Raw genomic sequence first — 17,093 nt, 5'->3', positions numbered from 1 at the left:
TTTCAGTGTCATTTTTATCCTTGTTGGGTCACTCGTATCTTCTCGCCCTTTGTTCATTTGTTTTGCATTGTTAGCACTGTTTCATTGGTCTCTTTTTGTTCCCCTCTTAAATTTTGATTCTATCACCCTAATTTGAACACCATTCACATCATACCCATTAAGGTTTCTAACTGCTTTTTCTGTATGGTTCTTGAAAGCATAACGTACAAATGTAAATTTGAATTTTGTCTTCACTCTATTTTTCGATGACAGATATACATTTACTACCTACCCCCTCCATATTAAACAATTTCCATAGCTATTGTACACTCGTTCTTTTATTTACATTATCAACAAAAATCGTAAAAAAATTTTACTCTACTCTCTGAAAACTTTTTGTAATTTTCTTATTTCTTCCTCACCTAGTAAAAACTCCTTGTGGTCTTTGTGATTTCACATGTTGGTGCTGCTGCCATAGTTTTGTTCTCCTACTCTCTATCCATTGGTGTCCCCCCTCACTCTGTCTCGTGTTTTCTCTCATGATTTTTTTTAATGCTAGTTAGCTTAATTAATTAATTAAGACATATGTTGAAGAAGAGAGAGGAGTTGAATGAATTACTTAGAAGGCTCGAGAAGCTTTTCTCTAAAGTTAATTCACTAGTTACCTAAAATCATTTGTTTTTTGAAGAATGTTATATGAATATAGCATGTTCATACCAGTCATACATCTAATTTATTAATTTTCATTATTTTAAATGATTTTAAGATGCCTTATAATTTAATTGAATAGTCATATCCATTTAAAAAAGTTTAGCCATAATATGTATATAAGTAATGCTACACATCTAAATCCTTTTATAAACTAAGTTTAATTAAGTTAAATAATAAGATTTAACTATAATTAATTTTTATTATGTTATACCAACTTAATTAGATTTAATTAACAAAAAAAACTTAAACGTATAGTGTTATTCTATGTACAAATAGAATTTTTGCATGTTCTTAGTTTATGACTTAAACACACTCTAAGAAACTAGATCACGTTAAACGATCATATCTATCTTTATATACTACTAGTTAGCACCACAAATTGTCTAATTTAATATTGTACTGCATAACATGAATAATATGAACAACAAGCGAAAGCAATCGGAAGCCTCCTCGATGGCAACATCAGCGTTAGACTGAACAAGAGTTATAGGATACGACTGAAGACGTGCGACAGACAATGGAACTTCTTTCTAACGGCGGCTACGGTGCCAACACCGAATTGGATGGTGATGTTGCACTTTTGGGGATAGACAAAATGAACCTTTATGGTGAAAACTCTGGATAGTGACGTAATAGAGGATTACAACACCAAGATTAACAACAAAATCAACCAATACCAAATAAAGAATCAGAGAAAAAACTATAAAGGAATAGTTTTTAATCGTTTAAGTTATTATTTTTCTTTTTTTTAAAAATTGGAGGGCTTTTTTTGTGTAAAGTAATGTGGTGAAAAAATGGGAAAGGGCTCACTATACCGGATTTTTCTATCAGGAACCGATTAAGGTCTTCCACTACTACTACCACCATTGATTTTGACCTGGTCTGTTGTAGGAGTAGTTTCAAACTCCATGGTAAGAATTTTAAAGGTGCAGGTTAGGTTATGGAAGGTTGGAAAAGTGAGTTGAGGTTGGGGGTGGGGGTAATTTGAGAATTTTATTAAAAAATTAACAAAAAATTAGGATTTGAATACTTTTGTCATACGAAACCCATCTTCCATGAGTACATTGTTAATTTTCTTATTTTATAGGTACTTTTGTCAGCGTTCTAAACTTCATGAGTATTTTTAGTAGTTTTTTCTTTCTAAAAATCCTAATATCTTTCTTTTCTCTTCTTCCTTCTTCCCTAATTTCCTCACTACACATCCCCAACAATTGCTTTTTTCCTTCCCCTTCATCACTCGTCCTGGTTTCCTTTTCTTCAGCCCTTTTAGGTTCATCTCTATCGGTTCCCTTCCTTCCCCTCCTTCCCCTTACTGTGAGTCAACTAGTATGGGTTTTAATTTCGATCATTCTTTCTTATAATTTAAACTCTTTTCTTTAGAGCTGACAATATTTGCAGTTTTACAAGAGAATAGTAAAGAATTATGGAATCAAAAGATCCAAGCAAAAATTAAAGGCAAGGATTTGGAGACCCAAGTCTAAGCCCCTACTCTGTTGCCTGTAAGATTCATCAGCTATAGCTCCTCCTACTCCTCCTCCTCCTCCCATGGATCCGAAGCCGCAAGATTTAGCTTCCAGTTCTACTCCTCAGTCAATGGTTTTCAACAAGAACGAACGTCTATACAAGCATGATGTATTTTCTCTTTCAGGAGCACCGATACCTGCAACAATTTCACCGATCATCTTCCTCATAACCTCATCATGAAAGGATTTTTTGCCTTCAAAGGCAACGATAAAAGCAACGTGCGGCTTGAAAGACATAATTAGATTAGCTGTGGATTCTTCTATCCACTATTTTTTCTAGTATATGAAAATGGGAGTGCTCTTGGCTCGACATCGTTTGTTTTGTTCCACTGGAACTGGGTGTTTGGGGAACAGGAGAGGGGTTGATGATCTAAATAATACACGATGGAGTTCGAGTTGATTTTTGTTTTCTCAGGGGCAAGTATGGAAGGGTAGCGAAAATTAATAAAATAAATTAGAACAACTTATTAAGTATCTTTTTTATAGAGAAAGCGAAAAGATAAAATTTGAGCAAGGTAAACAATAGTAAATTTTGTTGGAATTGATAAAAAAAACTATTGCAAGCAAAAGTGTATTCCGGGATACAATCCTGAATTTGTATAATTCAAAGAAAAAAAAAAAGAAATGGTTGGTATGTTGCTGTTTTTTTTGAAACGATTTAAGATCCCTTAAGTAATGTCTAAACCTAATGATTCAAGGAAAAGCTAAAAGATCCTGGACCAAGTAAATACCAATTCAAAATTGTCGCAATAATTCTATTACCCCAATAATTCTATTACTTCTATTAAATACAATGAAGAGAAAAGGATTAGATTAGAAGAAAAAAGAGGGGGCAATAAAAGAGGGGTACTAGAATTGATGAAAAGGAATTCCAGCACATATAGTGACATACATAGTGAAATAATACTATGTGTTCTCACCAAAAAGAATGATTTTTTTTTATATCCACTCGCTCCTTAATAACTTATTACTAGTTACCAATCCTAGTGATTGGATTTATATATATTAGTAAAAAAATGTGATAGAATATTTTGAATATTCTATATTTATGTTTAATGATTTTTCTTCGAATGACTATTCATCTATTGTATTTTACATTAGGTTATTTTCATCTTTTTTTTCTTTCTTTTTTATCCCCGAAAGATCCTACTTTTTTTGGAATTATAGATTGGCGATTGGAATGAACAATTTAAAAATCGTGATGATGAACTCCCCAAATATATGGTATGGAGTTTTGAAAAAAAGGGGGGAGGGGAGATCCTTCTGAGCGAATCATATCATTCCAATCTATTAACAATTAAAAAAAACTGTTTATACTAAGAACATGGCATAACGGCGGTCGGGGGCGTTCGTAGTGACTGAGGGGGTCGAAGACCAAGAAGTGAGTTATTTATCAGCCAAGCATTCTATTCTTCTTACGGCTAGATCCAATCTCCTGGTCCCTGCGGAAAGTAAAAAGAATTTAAAGTTATAGATGAAATTTATCTTTTTTTTAGACTTCTTTTTTATTATTACATATATATTTTAGTGGAACCAATACAAAAAATGGATGAAATAAAGAAAAAATTGGAGCTACTATGTACATTAGACATAATGATGTAATGGAATTGAAATTCGATATATATAAGTCTATATATAAGAAGGTCGATCTGGCCTATTAGAAGTAGAAGGCGCTCTGGTGGGATCCTCACGGACAGAAAAAGGTTGGAGTCAGTTTGATAATGATCGAGTGACAGGCTTCAGAAAGGAGAACCTATCTCGTTCCAGCTACTGCAGGCCATCAGAGGTTCTTGCATTTCTATCGTTGTCTCTCAAGTAATTATGCTGCTTTCACATGGTGCCTCGATGAAATGACTACCATAGCTCAATGCATGAAAGAGTTCAGACAGAAGGTTTTCTCGATTTTTTATGATGAGATCCTTCTGATGTTTAAAAGTAGAGTGGGGCGAATGAGGATGCTTAAGGAAGAAGAGAAAAAAAAAATTATGATTTTAGAAAATTGAAATTGTGTTTTTAAAATTATAAAAATTAAAAGTGGACAACTTTTGTTATTATGATAATTGTTAACTGACACGTCACTCTTAAACTTTAACTTCAGGTAACTCAATTGACGGTTGGTCACTTTTATCAAATTTTAAAACTTTTTAAAAGAGTATTTTTTGTCAATAACAAAGATCGGCTACTATTTTGCTAGCGCCAAAATATTTTGAATATTGATTTTGTATTTATCTCATTTATCTAACATGAATATTAGAAATTTGAGTGAAAGAGAAGTAAGGACCAATTATCTAACAAGTAACAAGTGAGTATTTTTAGTGAATTAAAATTTATTACAGATTTAAATGTTTGATCTAAAAATTTTTAGAAACCAATTTAAATATTTATTTTTTAAAATATTTAAAATAAGGACACAAATTAACCAAACTCATAAAAATGTTACACGAAGATACACGAAGATAATGGAACACCTTTTTAAATTCGTACTCTCAGTTGAAATCCATTAAAAATGCTTACAATAGAAGAAAACAAAACAACAGTAACATAAACAAGTTTGAGTACCTACTAAACCATATCTTCAAATAATCAAATTTCCGATAATAATTGCTATTTTTTTTGCTTTAGGCAGATTATTCAAAATAACCTTACATCCTTACTAACATGAAGAGCAACTCGATTTTGAGATAATAAAGTAAAACAAACGAATGATCACTGTTCATCTGTGGCCAGAGACCATAACAAGAAAAAAAAGAACCTTCGCTTTCACATCTCACTGCTCAATCATTGCACCTCCAAAATAACCATCACTTTTTCTTTACGTCCATTCCACCCATATTCTACTTCTTGTGTATTGGACTCAATAATAATGATGAAATACAGAAATAGACTTTCATATATTAAAACTGTACAAACTTTGCTAAACGATTAAAAAGTAGGATATTTAACTCTTTATTATTGCATATAAAAGATGGATTTGAACACTAATGCTTACTTAAAAGATTAGTTAAAATGCACCCCCTCCCACCCTCCTGAGAAAAGGGAAACAGTTTTGTGAGGCACGTTAAGAGCACCACGTTCATGCAGCTAGCTGGCTAGCTAGCACACTCACTCACCCACCCACCCTTGTCTCCTTCAATTCCGAAACGGTTACCTCTTTTTTATTCCCTTCAAACTACCCACTGCAGCAACCAACAATAATGGCGCATATGTCCTCCTTCTTTTCTCTGCTGCTTTTTCTTCACTTCCTAGTTCCCTTTCAATGCCACGTGGCTTCTTCTTCTTCTTCTTCAGCTAAGTACCACCATAACCGTAACCACAGCAGCGCATGTTCATTGTTCGAGGGAAGTTGGGTGCGCGATGAAGAATACCCAATGCCATTGTACGAATATTCAAGGTGTCCAATCATAGACCCTGAATTCAACTGCCAAATGTACGGTCGTCCTGATTCTGCATACCTCACATATCGCTGGAAGCCTCTCTCTTGCGACCTTCCAAGGTATAATGTAACGGAATTTCTCTTACTATTATCATGCTCTTAGCTATTCTCAATGGTTTTGTGGCGTTCGTGATAGATTCAATGGGATTGAGTTTTTGATGAAAATGGAAGGGAAGACTGTCATGTTTGTCGGTGATTCATTGGGAAGGAACCAATGGCAGTCTTTGATTTGCATGCTATCTTCTGCTGCACCTAATGCACGCACTCAATTTCTCAGTGGAGATCCTCTTTCAACCTTCAAATTCTTGGTCAGTTAAGTCTTTACTCTTTAAGAATTTCTTATCAGTGAGTCAGTCATTGAGTAATAATACTAAGATTATGTTTGATTTGTGGGGACCCAAAAATTGCTGTTAACTTTCATTCATAGTAAGATGTTAGTTCAGATTTGAAAGGAAATAAAATAGGTTAAATGAGAGCTAAGAATAGTAGTTTTCTGCAACAGAGTAGCTTGTGTACCTCTCTTTGTTTAAGCTTCATTCATGATCTCATATGTGGCAGGTTTCCCTTTTTTCTTTCTGTAATAGGACAAAGAATTTATAGAAAAAGTGCTTTATGACATGATTGTAATTAAAATTTGATGTGTGATGGTCCAATAACTATTGCAAGGCTCTCTTAGTTAGGGGACCCAAAAATTGCTGTCAGGCATTAATGTTGCCTAGTTGATACAAACTTAGCCACATTATCATTATGATTTACCCTATAGAAAATAGACTATATAGAAAAGGGAAAACAAAATATTGGAGCTACACATGTGAATGTGATCCTAATTGGGCTTTGAATTTTGGCATGGTGTGTATGTTAGGATTATGGTATGAGCATTTCATTCTACAGAGCACCTTATTTGGTGGATGTTGATGTGTTCCAAGGGAAGAGAATTCTAAGGTTAGAAGAGGTAGGTAGGAATGGAGATGCATGGAAAAGTGCTGATGTTCTGTCATTTAACACTGGCCATTGGTGGACTCATCAAGGATCTCTCCAGGGGTAATATGCAACAATGTCTTTAACTCTCAACTTGCTTATCTTAAAATAGCAAAAATGATCTAAATGAAAATATTGGGATTTTGCCAATTTTTTTTCCTTTTTAAGGAGGAAAAAAATATGCAATTATACATCCTTTCAACTTTGTGTCATATGCACTTTACACCATGAAGTTGTCAAATGGTATAAAATCATGCTTTTTGTCGCCGTTTCCTTCAAAATTAATAGTCTTATGATGTGTTTAATTAACAAAATTACCCTGTATTACTTATTAGAAGGATAATTTTGAAAGAAAATATATTTTATAATGCTTTATTCTTTTACACTTTCTGAAAACTCTAGTGTGTTGGATTCACATTCTAAAAGTATATCATGGAAATTATATGTAAAATAATTTGACTTTTGAGTAATGGAGTGCAGCTGGGATTATGTAAATTTAAGAGGAAAGTACTACCAAGACATGGATCGCTTGGCAGCTTTGGAAATAGGTATGAAAACATGGGCTAATTGGGTGGACAACAACATTGATAGAAGCAGAACCAAAGTCTTCTTTCAAGCAATTTCTCCTACACATTACAAGTAAGGAATCTACCTTATCTCCCTCTGTACATTATCTTATTTTAAGTAGTAAGATACCTAGCTTCATGATATAACAGTGTGCTTGGTAAGAAAGACATCTTGTCTTTCACTTCATCATTTTATTCATAATTAACTAGTAACAACATTTCATTATTTATAACTAAATTGCTAGTTGCATATGCTTATTAAATGATTTATTGATTTATTGCCAACTTTTCTCACTATGCCTAATTAAACTCATTTTTCTTTTTGGTTTTATATGGTGAGATGTTGTTAGGGCTGTAAGTAGGACCCTTCTTTTGACTAATCTCATGAGTTATAGCCTAGCTAGCTCACACTATTTAGCTTTGTTGAAATTTGAGTGTTCTTGTCTTACTGTTGAAATTTTTCTCCCTGTGTTGTCTTCTTGTCTTTATGATTGGAGTCTTTTGCAATTGCAAAATGCACTTTATTGGATGCTGAGTTAAAATCTATTTGATGTTTAAAAAAAAGGAAAAAGTGGAAAACCCATATGCAGTTGTCATCATGTAAAATTGATAGTTTTTAGAAACATTAGATAATTGTATCTCAAATTATTTAATGATTTTCAAATAACAACTTCACATGAAGACAAATGTATGTGAATTTTCACCAGAAAATAACAACTTCACATAAAAATAAATGTATGTGAATTTTCACCATAAAAAAAATAAAAACATAAAAAAGGATTTGCTGATCTACAAATTACAATTCTATAAAATACACATAACTATAGAATAATTCATTACTTTATACTACTTTACAAAATTTAGGATCCTGTTATTTATATAATGATTTTTTTTCATACATCATTATATTATAAAATGAAGCAGATTCTAAAAGATACTCCAAGAAAAATCATGCTTATATTTTGAGCTAATATTTCTGAATTATTTAATAGGAATTTGTTTTCCTACAAAACAGAGATTAAAAAACGAGTTATCAAGAATATTCACAACATTATGGCAGCACACTTCAAAAGCTGTATTACTTGTATAATTCATTTGTGTCAAATCTATGGTTATAGAAGCATGCCAACATACCATTTGTTGCCCCCTTCAAGTTCATAACTATTCATTCATTTTTACATGAGGTTGCCAATGGCACTTTTATTGCCTTTCCACAAAAACCTTTTAAAACCTAAAGAAGAGTGAAGTTTTTTTCCTAGAGCAGGATCCCAGTGACCCATATCAAGAGAAACGGTTGTGTCGGTGAAATAATAAAGCTCATGCATCATCAAACCAATACTATCTACACACACATTTTATACAACAAAGTTATGCTGCTTTAATTTTTTTTTTCCTTTTAATGTGCACATGTTAGATATGACATGTCTATTTTTGTGTCTCTTTACATAATCCTTAACATATTTCCAAGATTCAAACAGTACAACATTTATATCTGGCATGGCCAAAAGGTATATGTGCTATATAAGTTATGGGGCAAGCTAGTGGCATAGAACATGGAAATGTCCAAGGCTTCAATATCAAAAAATAAATGACTTTATTTCTGGTTGGATTCAAACCCACAATACTGTACAATTAATGTGAGTAGTACTCTACCACGTTTAAGGCTTTGATATAATTTATCAGCATTGTTTTGGTATTTTATTCTGTGAAGTACCTACAAGTTTATTTCATTTGTTTATGAAACTTCCCATTTTGGATTTAAACTATGTAACTCCTTTGGCATCATACGTATTAGAGATATTAGTTGATTAGTTAAATAGTTAGAAATCACTTACATGTTAGATTCATTCTAGTTTGTCGCAGCTCTTTATTTCTCAACATGGCCTTATCACCTACCATGTTAGAAGGTTTGCTAAGAGGATAACTTCTCCTATGCGCCGATCACCAGTGTATTTTTTCCCGTGACAAATAACTTTTAGTTGTTTCAAGTTTCAACCATAGTTACATGAATTTTCCAATTAGGTAACTTGTATCGATTCACAATTTATCTACATAATAGAACACCATGGATATACTTCCCACATAACATATATTTTACATGTAACTTAACCGTGTATTCATTCCCGTCCTAAAATGTATTACATTCCATGTAACTATGGTTTGAACAAGCTAAACTCTATTTTTTAACAAAATTAAACACAACAGAAACTAATGCTAAAACTTAATGTCACTGAAATGCCACAGCCCAAATGAATGGAATACTAGGAAGACAACAACATTGATGCCAACAAAGAATTGCTATGGTGAAACAGCACCTATCAGAGACACATCATCATACCCTGGACCCTATCCAGAGCAGATGAGGATTGTGGATATGGTGATCAGAGAAATGAAGAATCCTGCATATCTTATGGACACTACATTCTTATCAGCATTAAGAAAAGATGGGCACCCTTCAATTTACAGTGGTGAATTGAGTCCACAGCAGAGAGCTAACCCTGACCACTCAGCTGATTGCAGCCATTGGTGCCTTCCTGGATTACCTGATACTTGGAATGAACTTCTCTACACTGCTTTGTTCTACTAATTCCTCCTTCTTTTTCATCTTTAATTTTAATGATTGCAATTTGTAAAGTTATATATATATATATAAGAAAGTTCTCTGTTGCTTTTATTAGTATAAAGAATGCTAAATTACAATATTATAGGCTTAAGTACCTTTTTTCAATGTAACATTAATGACAATGACTACTTAAGAAACTAAATTCCTTTAATGATATAAATTTAGATAATTGAATGATAACATGGAGAAGTTTACACTTCAGAATTGACACTATCAAATATTCAAATTGCTCACCACTCAAGAATTAACCTTTTTCTACAAGAGTTATCTTTTCTAAAAGCTTATACCATTGAGTAGAGGATTTTTATGATTCTTTTCACATAATATGGTATATTGCATTTTAGAAGTTGGTCTTTGTAATGTTATGTTTTGCCATATTAATATCCTCTTTTCCATGTGTTGTTACTTGAAAGTCAATTGCTTATAAGTTTAATCCGACTTTAATGGAATTTTCTTTATCTTTACATGAAGTGTAAAAATAAGAATATGCTTCATATTCTACATCACTGAAGAGCAGTGGAGCTTGCGTTCATTAATAAACTGATTAAAAAAACACTTTGAAATCCAATATATTCTGATAGAGTTCAAATCACAGCATTCAAAATAAATACAAGCTAGTCATATCTATATTAGCATTTCTTGGAATAGAATTTCACAGCAGGCAATTCTTTTTTCATTTCTTCATTCTCAAGCAATTCTTCCTCGCCCCCCAGCTTCTTCTAGCTCTGGATGGCAACTCCAACATGACTCGATTCCATAGGTATAATCTTCTCAAATTCTGCAGCCTTGCTGACCGAGTTGGCTTTTTCGTCATAAGCTGACATGTGCACTCCAAGCGCTGCTCTGCCTGAAGGATCAAGGTTCTTGGACCAGGAAGCATCCCATTCAACAGCTTTCGCCGTGCTACATGCGACGCTCGCTCCTCCGGGAACAGTGAGAACGGCTGAGTTCTGCAAAACCAAATTGAGGAATACAATTTTGATTCAACCCCTTCCAAATTATGTTGTCAAGTAACTCTAAAATTGGATCTATTAATTAACATGAAACAAAATAGAAAATAAAATTTTACTATTTTCACCTTATTCGCCTTTTTTTTTTTTTACAAAATCATAAAAATAGAAAAGAAAGTTACCTGTGGGAAGAACCTCTCAAATATCATTCTGTAGTAATAGGCCTCTTTGGTTGTTGGGGTGTTATGGGGGAATATGTTACCAGCATTGAGCATCATTTTATCAGTCACCTATGCATAAAAATGACAAGAATCAATCAGAAAACAACAGAAATTCTATGACAATTAGCTGAATTTTCAGTTCATCGATGAATTTTAGCGAAAAGATTTGGATTCAATACGTGTTTTGCAGCATGATCTTTAAGGCCATCAATCCAGCTATAACCAACTCCATCACTGAATTGTTCTTTCTGCCTATACAAAATATGCTGCATCAAATAAAATGTTTATGTGTTAGTTCAACAAATTTTGCATAAGATATATAGACATTGTGGAAAGTTGAAGAATACCTTTGGCAGATAAGGTTTCTCTTCATCATCAAAGGCCCTCCTAAGAACCCATTTCTCAATTCTTCCTTCTTCTCTTTTTATCTGAACAGGTTAAAATATATACCAGCTTAATGAAATTCAATTATTAACATTTTAAGTGATATTCTGAAAACCAAAGCACATTCTTTTATTCATACCATTTTCCACTCAGGATCAATGTTCATTGCAACATTGATAAACTCCTTGTCCAAAAATGGTACTCTGGCTTCCAAGCCCCAAGCGAATGTAGATTTATTGGCTCGCAAGCAATCGTACTGGTGAAGCGCTTTGATCTACATAACATAGAACAAATACACTTTAATAATATTTCACTTAAATCCCTATATATGTTCTCATAATGAGCATGAAATTTTGACGACCTTGCGGCAAGTCTCTTGGTGAAACTCTTCCTTGTTTGGAGCCTTGTGGAAGTATAGATACCCGCCAAAGATCTCATCTGAACCTTCACCAGATATCACCCATTTGACACCAAGTGATTTAATCTTCCTTGACATAAGAAACATTGGTGTGCTTGCTCTAATTGTAGTTACATCATAAGTTTCAATGTGGTAGATAACATCTTCAATTGCATCTATGCCATCCTGCATTTCCCATATATAAATTACTTACTAACTATGACATTTTTACAAACACTTGGGCTACAAATTATGATCTAAAAAGTGTTATAAGAACCTGTTTCATGCATATACCTGAACAGTAAAATGAAATTCATGGTGGACAGTTCCTAGATAGTCTGCAACTTCTTTTGCAGCCTTCAAATCCGGTGAGCCCTATTGGATACGACGAAAGATTAACAAAACATTAAAGATTTTGTTAAGAAAACTAGTAGTATAGACTATTGTTACTATAACAACAACTAAGTCTTATCCCACCTCGAGGCCAACGCAGAATGAGTGCAATTTTGATCCCCATTGCTCGGCAGCCTTCGTGGTGGCGAGGTAGCGAGAAGTGATGGATGCAACCAATGAAGAGTCCAAACCACCAGAGAGCAGAACACCAAAAGGCACATCAGTCATCAATCTTTTTATGACTGCCTGTAATAACATTCACCATATCAGTTTCCCAAAAATTTGAGTGAAAGATACAAAGCAAAACCAAACATAATGAAATAAAACTAAAATGAATTGTGTGTTTTTCTATCAAGTACACAAAAACACTACCTAATAGTACTTTTTTGTGGTTTACCTTCTCAAAGGCATGCCTCAAAGCAAGAGGGTCATAAGGAGCTGAAGGAATAGCCTCAGAGAACCATGGAGGATTGTACCATCTTCTAAATGCTCTTTCTCTGCTTGAATACAAATGACCAGGTGGAAAACACTCAAAATGCTCACAATCATCATTCAACCCTTTCATTTCTGATGATATCCAAACAGAACCTGAAACATCCCAAAATAAAGTTTAATTTTAATGAATCGACTATCTTCCAATGAATGGTTATATCTCTAATATGCTCTTTCAGGCAAGACAAACTCACAAAAAGGCTCTTGCGATTTAACAAGGATTGAACTCTAAATCTTTTAAGTCATAGAAGCTTTAGTATCATATCATGAAACCATTTTTGTCAAAAGTTAAACTGATAAGAGAAATTGAAGTGTTAATATAAATGATTTACCATCTAATCCCCAACCAATGTAGAGGGAAGTGACACCAATAGCATCCCTGGCGACTATGAAGCTGTTGTCACGAGTATCCAGAAGAACAAATGAAAATATTCCATCAAGCATGTCCACAAAGTTTTCTCCATGTTCCTCATACTGTAATAACATATGCATTATGATCATATAATTACTTAATGAAAAGAAAATGTGTTCTAGAATTTGATGACTAACCAGGTGTGCAATCACATCACAGTCACTTCCAGTTCTGAACTTGTGGTTAGGCAGTTGCTTCCTCAGCTCTTCATGGTTGTAAATCTCTCCATTTACCTGTTGTTTTTTCACAATTTACTCTCCTTAAATTACTGCAAAAAATATATTATAATTATCTATAAATATTTTGATAATTATCTTTTTAGTCTCCCTCGGACCTTCACCTTATGTTACTCAAATATTTGTCTCACTCCTCCAAATGATTTTCTTTTTTCTTTCTTTAGAAGAAATTGCTCTAACAGGTCCCAAATTCTCTTATTTATATCTATAATTTTATTTATGTAACATCTATAATTATATATTTATTATATTTAAAATTATTTAATTTTTTAGTAATAATTAAAAAATATAAAATAAAAAAGATAATACAAAATGAAATAATTTTTTACCGTATTGGATTTTTTTATTATCTCTCAATAATTTTTTTCATAATGCATGTGATTTAATTTTTGAAATATGTTAATTTTAAAAAAATATTGCGATTTACTTTCAATTAATTAAAAAGCATAGTACACTCACTGCGATTTATTAGTAAACATGTAGGACATAAATGTAAATAATGTTGAATCAGGAGATAGAGATAATTAGTTGATTTTTTAGTTTATGGAAGTGAAAAACTCTAAAAATATTTTTTTTTATTTAATTTAAAATTTTAAATAAAATATATAAATAATTTTATGTTTAATATATTAATAGTATAAAATGTTTTATATAATTATACAATTATAATTATTTTTTTAAATGATCATTCATACTGTCAATATAAAAAATAATTATTTTTATTATAGTAGCGTTATGTGATTAAATATACAGGTCTTACACTGAAAATGTATCAAAACTAAATTCAAATAGAAAGAGCAGGAAAAAGAGAGAGAGAGTAATGGATATAATTGTAGTATGTGGGGTTAGGGAGGGTACCGTGACAACAACGGTTTTGTCTTCGTTGAAGAGAGGTTGATCACCGGAAGCAGGATCAACTATGGCTAACCGTTGATGAGCCAAGTAACAGTCACCATGTTGGTGGAGCCCACTCCAGTCTGGCCCACGGTGCTTCAACCTGTTTCACTCACGTCACCGTCAACAATCATCATTCACAACTCTACTTTCTATTTATTTCTATCAAATTTCAGTTAATACTTAATATGCAAGTTCGTTAATACATGTAAACAAAAAGAAAATTACACAAATATTTAAACATGTTTAGTCATATAAGCAAATTTTTTTATGCAATTTTATACTATTAGAATTCAGATTGAATAGGTCTAATTCAACTCCAAACTATTTCACAAAATTAAAATATCTATACTTTTTTTAGATCCAAAAATAATTATTTAAAATTCTTACATTTACAAATATCTTAAGGGTCTCTCTAAACTTTATAGTTGCTAAGCAGTTATAACTAGTAAGTACTTTTAATTATATGTTTCTCAATCGTCATTCCTTTTTGGATTTTTCCCATCAAATTTTTTACCAATAATTGAATTTCAATTTCGACCCCACATGTAACATGCCCACTTGTTTATCCTAATAATAGGTGATGACTACCTTAGAATATAGTAATTTCATGTTATTTTTCGTAGTTGCCCACTAATCTTGTGTCCTTATTATAATTTGACACACAAACAAGGAATCCCAACATAAAGTCGTAAATATAATTTCAACTCCTCAATAATGAACTCATATATTCCGTTAAAATATTTGATTGAGTAGACACCACCATCAAACTTGAAGCTAGGAATTCAAGTGTATTATGTCACTTAATGTCCAATATATAATTAGTTCTCATATCACTATCCAATCCAACTCATAACAATATTAATATCACTATAATGTTCACATAATTTTTTGTATACTTTGGTATTAAAATTTGCCACGGCCTACACATGAAAGTCACAGTCACAGAAGATATAGCACATGATGAAAACAAACAAAAGTTTCTGCTATACCTATCGTCATCATCAGCAATTCAGTCTGTACTTATTAAAACCAAATACTTAGAACAAAGTTCCGGGAATCAAAAGTGCCAAATTCATACATATCATCATCTACTTCATTATTATCTCTATACGTGATAATAGGATTAATCCTAGTAGATATAATATATTGTCTCGTATAAGCATAAGAATTTCAACTTTGATAGACTTTCTTAAAGAATTTTAATTTGATATCACCAATATACATAAATTAAATATCCAAAATAAAACTTTAATTTTGACTTATTCCAATACAAAAAAAGTTACAGTTATATATATATAACTAAATAACTAATGCTATAGAACCAGTATAATTTATTATTTTTAACTAGTAATTAATTAATAATATTTAAAAATATAGACTAAAAATATAGAATTAGACTCTTGAACTAAAGATATTGGACTATTAACTAAAAGTGATGGCCAATATAAACTAAAATATGAGAGAGAGTAGATATACAAATTTTCTTTCTTAATATATAATAGACTAATAATAATCACGTCATCAGTATCTTTTAATGCACTAATATACTATAACGATTCCATTATTGTACCCTGTTAATATGAAATTCAATATTAGCACATAAATTTAACTATTGGTAACTCTCAACTATACATATATAGTAAACGACGAGGTTGATTAGTTCATAAAAGGGAAGAAGCTAAGACTTTGGTTTCATGAGTAGTAGGGAAAAGTATATATATGCATATTTGGAATTAATTAACACATAATTAAGAAACCATATATAAAAAGTATGTATGTAGAAAAAAGAATGATTGCCTGCGAGAAAGCTCAAGGACGCGGACCCTTTTGGCTTGAGAGTCATCAGAGCAACCAAGGACAGCAAGAATACCACACATTTTTTATGATCAAAGCTAATAAGAAACAGAAAAGAAGGAAGAAAAGAAAATGGAAGATAATTAATAACACAATGCAAGGTAGGGTGCAGAGTGGTTTGATACACCGCGCTTGTAAGAACACATATTTATATGCAAAATATGATGTAGGATTTGGACCCACCATATGCGTATTGAATGATGCTCACTCCGAAATGACGTCGTTTTTAGTTTTGATATTCGTGGTTACCGGCAACTGGGTGGTCCTGTAACACTAAACCAAAGAACCCGGGACCACCGCCTTCTTCGCTCATCATCGTGCCACGTGGTGGGACGTGGCTCGTTGTTGTTACCACTGTTTTTGTCATTTTACATTCATTATTTATTATTTTCATTTTTTATTGAGGCATATAATAAATAATATAACAAAAGCTTGATATTTTGTTAATAAATAATTGCTTTTATTGTGAATATTTCAGAGCAGTTTGGTACTTTGGTTCTTTCTTGGTCTCGAATTATTAAGGTCAAGTTTATCTCTTATTGTACCAAACTTTCATTATTTTCTTTTCATTATGTGCAACAAAAATTATTTATTAAATTAATTATTCATATAAAATACATGACAAAATATATATATTAAAAATAATTAATAATATATATATTTACATACCCAACTTTTTTTTGTGTGACTTTTATGTTTTTTGGACAAACTTGTTCTTTTTTCAATAATCCTAAATATTGAATAATTGGATTTAGTATAAATCAGTAATTAAAGAGCTCTAGTTTCTTCTTCCGAGCAAAGTAATTTAATATTATTTATTAAATTTTATTCAAAAGAAATAGTAAATATCTACATAATATTTGGAAAAATGACTAAAAAAGTTATTGTTACTCTTATTTTAATAACGTTACTTTTTTTATTAGATTTATATAAATATACAATAAAAAAATATTATTGATTAAAATCTTGGAATTGGTCCTGGGAGACTTGCACTCGCGACCTTCCACCCATAAGACCAACTAGAGATGACAAAAAACCCACACT

The 17,093-nt window shown here is 32.0% G+C and overlaps 2 protein-coding genes across 3 annotated transcripts; one reads left to right on the top strand and one right to left on the bottom strand.

The window, feature by feature from the left end:
- The first annotated feature begins 5,150 nt into the window (after positions 1-5,150).
- LOC107458312 (protein PMR5) lies at positions 5,151-9,993 on the top strand. 2 transcript variants are annotated; one of them, XM_016076516.3, is made up of 6 exons: positions 5,151-5,706; positions 5,783-5,954; positions 6,509-6,687; positions 7,105-7,263; positions 9,044-9,139; positions 9,435-9,993. In XM_016076516.3, exons 1-6 carry the CDS (start codon positions 5,408-5,410, stop codon positions 9,775-9,777), a joined length of 1,248 nt encoding a protein of 415 aa, XP_015932002.1. In that variant the 5' UTR covers positions 5,151-5,407; the 3' UTR covers positions 9,778-9,993. The 2 variants fall into 2 exon arrangements, with proteins under 2 accessions (XP_015932002.1, XP_015932003.1); XM_016076517.3 differs by lacking the exon at positions 9,044-9,139 and having other exon boundaries at positions 5,166-5,706.
- Positions 9,994-10,357: 364 nt separating this feature from the next.
- Positions 10,358-16,161, bottom strand: LOC107458310 (asparagine synthetase [glutamine-hydrolyzing] 1). Its single transcript, XM_016076515.3, has 13 exons — positions 15,993-16,161; positions 14,157-14,295; positions 13,200-13,295; positions 12,983-13,124; positions 12,556-12,746; positions 12,243-12,404; positions 12,060-12,140; positions 11,730-11,951; positions 11,508-11,642; positions 11,332-11,412; positions 11,164-11,250; positions 10,946-11,053; positions 10,358-10,763 (listed from the first exon to the last, which is right to left on the bottom strand). Exons 1-13 carry the CDS (start codon positions 16,070-16,072, stop codon positions 10,533-10,535), a joined length of 1,755 nt encoding a protein of 584 aa, XP_015932001.1. The 5' UTR covers positions 16,073-16,161; the 3' UTR covers positions 10,358-10,532.
- Positions 16,162-17,093: the final 932 nt, after the last annotated feature.

The sequence above is a fragment of the Arachis duranensis genome, chromosome 7, assembly GCF_000817695.3.
Source record: "Arachis duranensis cultivar V14167 chromosome 7, aradu.V14167.gnm2.J7QH, whole genome shotgun sequence".
NCBI lineage: Eukaryota > Viridiplantae > Streptophyta > Magnoliopsida > Fabales > Fabaceae > Arachis > Arachis duranensis.
Note: the sequence above shows the minus strand (reverse complement) of the source record. Positions and strands in the feature narration are given on the sequence as shown.

What these genes read in the sequence shown, in the direction of transcription:
- LOC107458312 (XM_016076516.3), top strand. Translation starts at nt 5,408, where the DNA reads ATGGCGCATATGTCCTCCTTCTTTTCTCTGCTGCTTTTTCTTCACTTC. An exon ending in TTTCAACCTTCAAATTCTTG is followed by an intron (nt 5,955 to 6,508) that starts GTCAGTTAAGTC and finishes TGTGTATGTTAG; the next exon opens with GATTATGGTATGAGCATTTC. An exon ending in ATTTCTCCTACACATTACAA is followed by an intron (nt 7,264 to 9,043) that starts GTAAGGAATCTA and finishes GATTCATTCTAG; the next exon opens with TTTGTCGCAGCTCTTTATTT.
- LOC107458310 (XM_016076515.3), bottom strand. Translation starts at nt 16,072, where the DNA reads ATGTGTGGTATTCTTGCTGTCCTTGGTTGCTCTGATGACTCTCAAGCC. An exon ending in GTCCTTGAGCTTTCTCGCAG is followed by an intron (nt 14,296 to 15,992) that starts GCAATCATTCTT and finishes TGAGTGAAACAG; the next exon opens with GTTGAAGCACCGTGGGCCAG. An exon ending in ACCAAGAGACTTGCCGCAAG is followed by an intron (nt 11,643 to 11,729) that starts GTCGTCAAAATT and finishes TATGTTATGTAG; the next exon opens with ATCAAAGCGCTTCACCAGTA.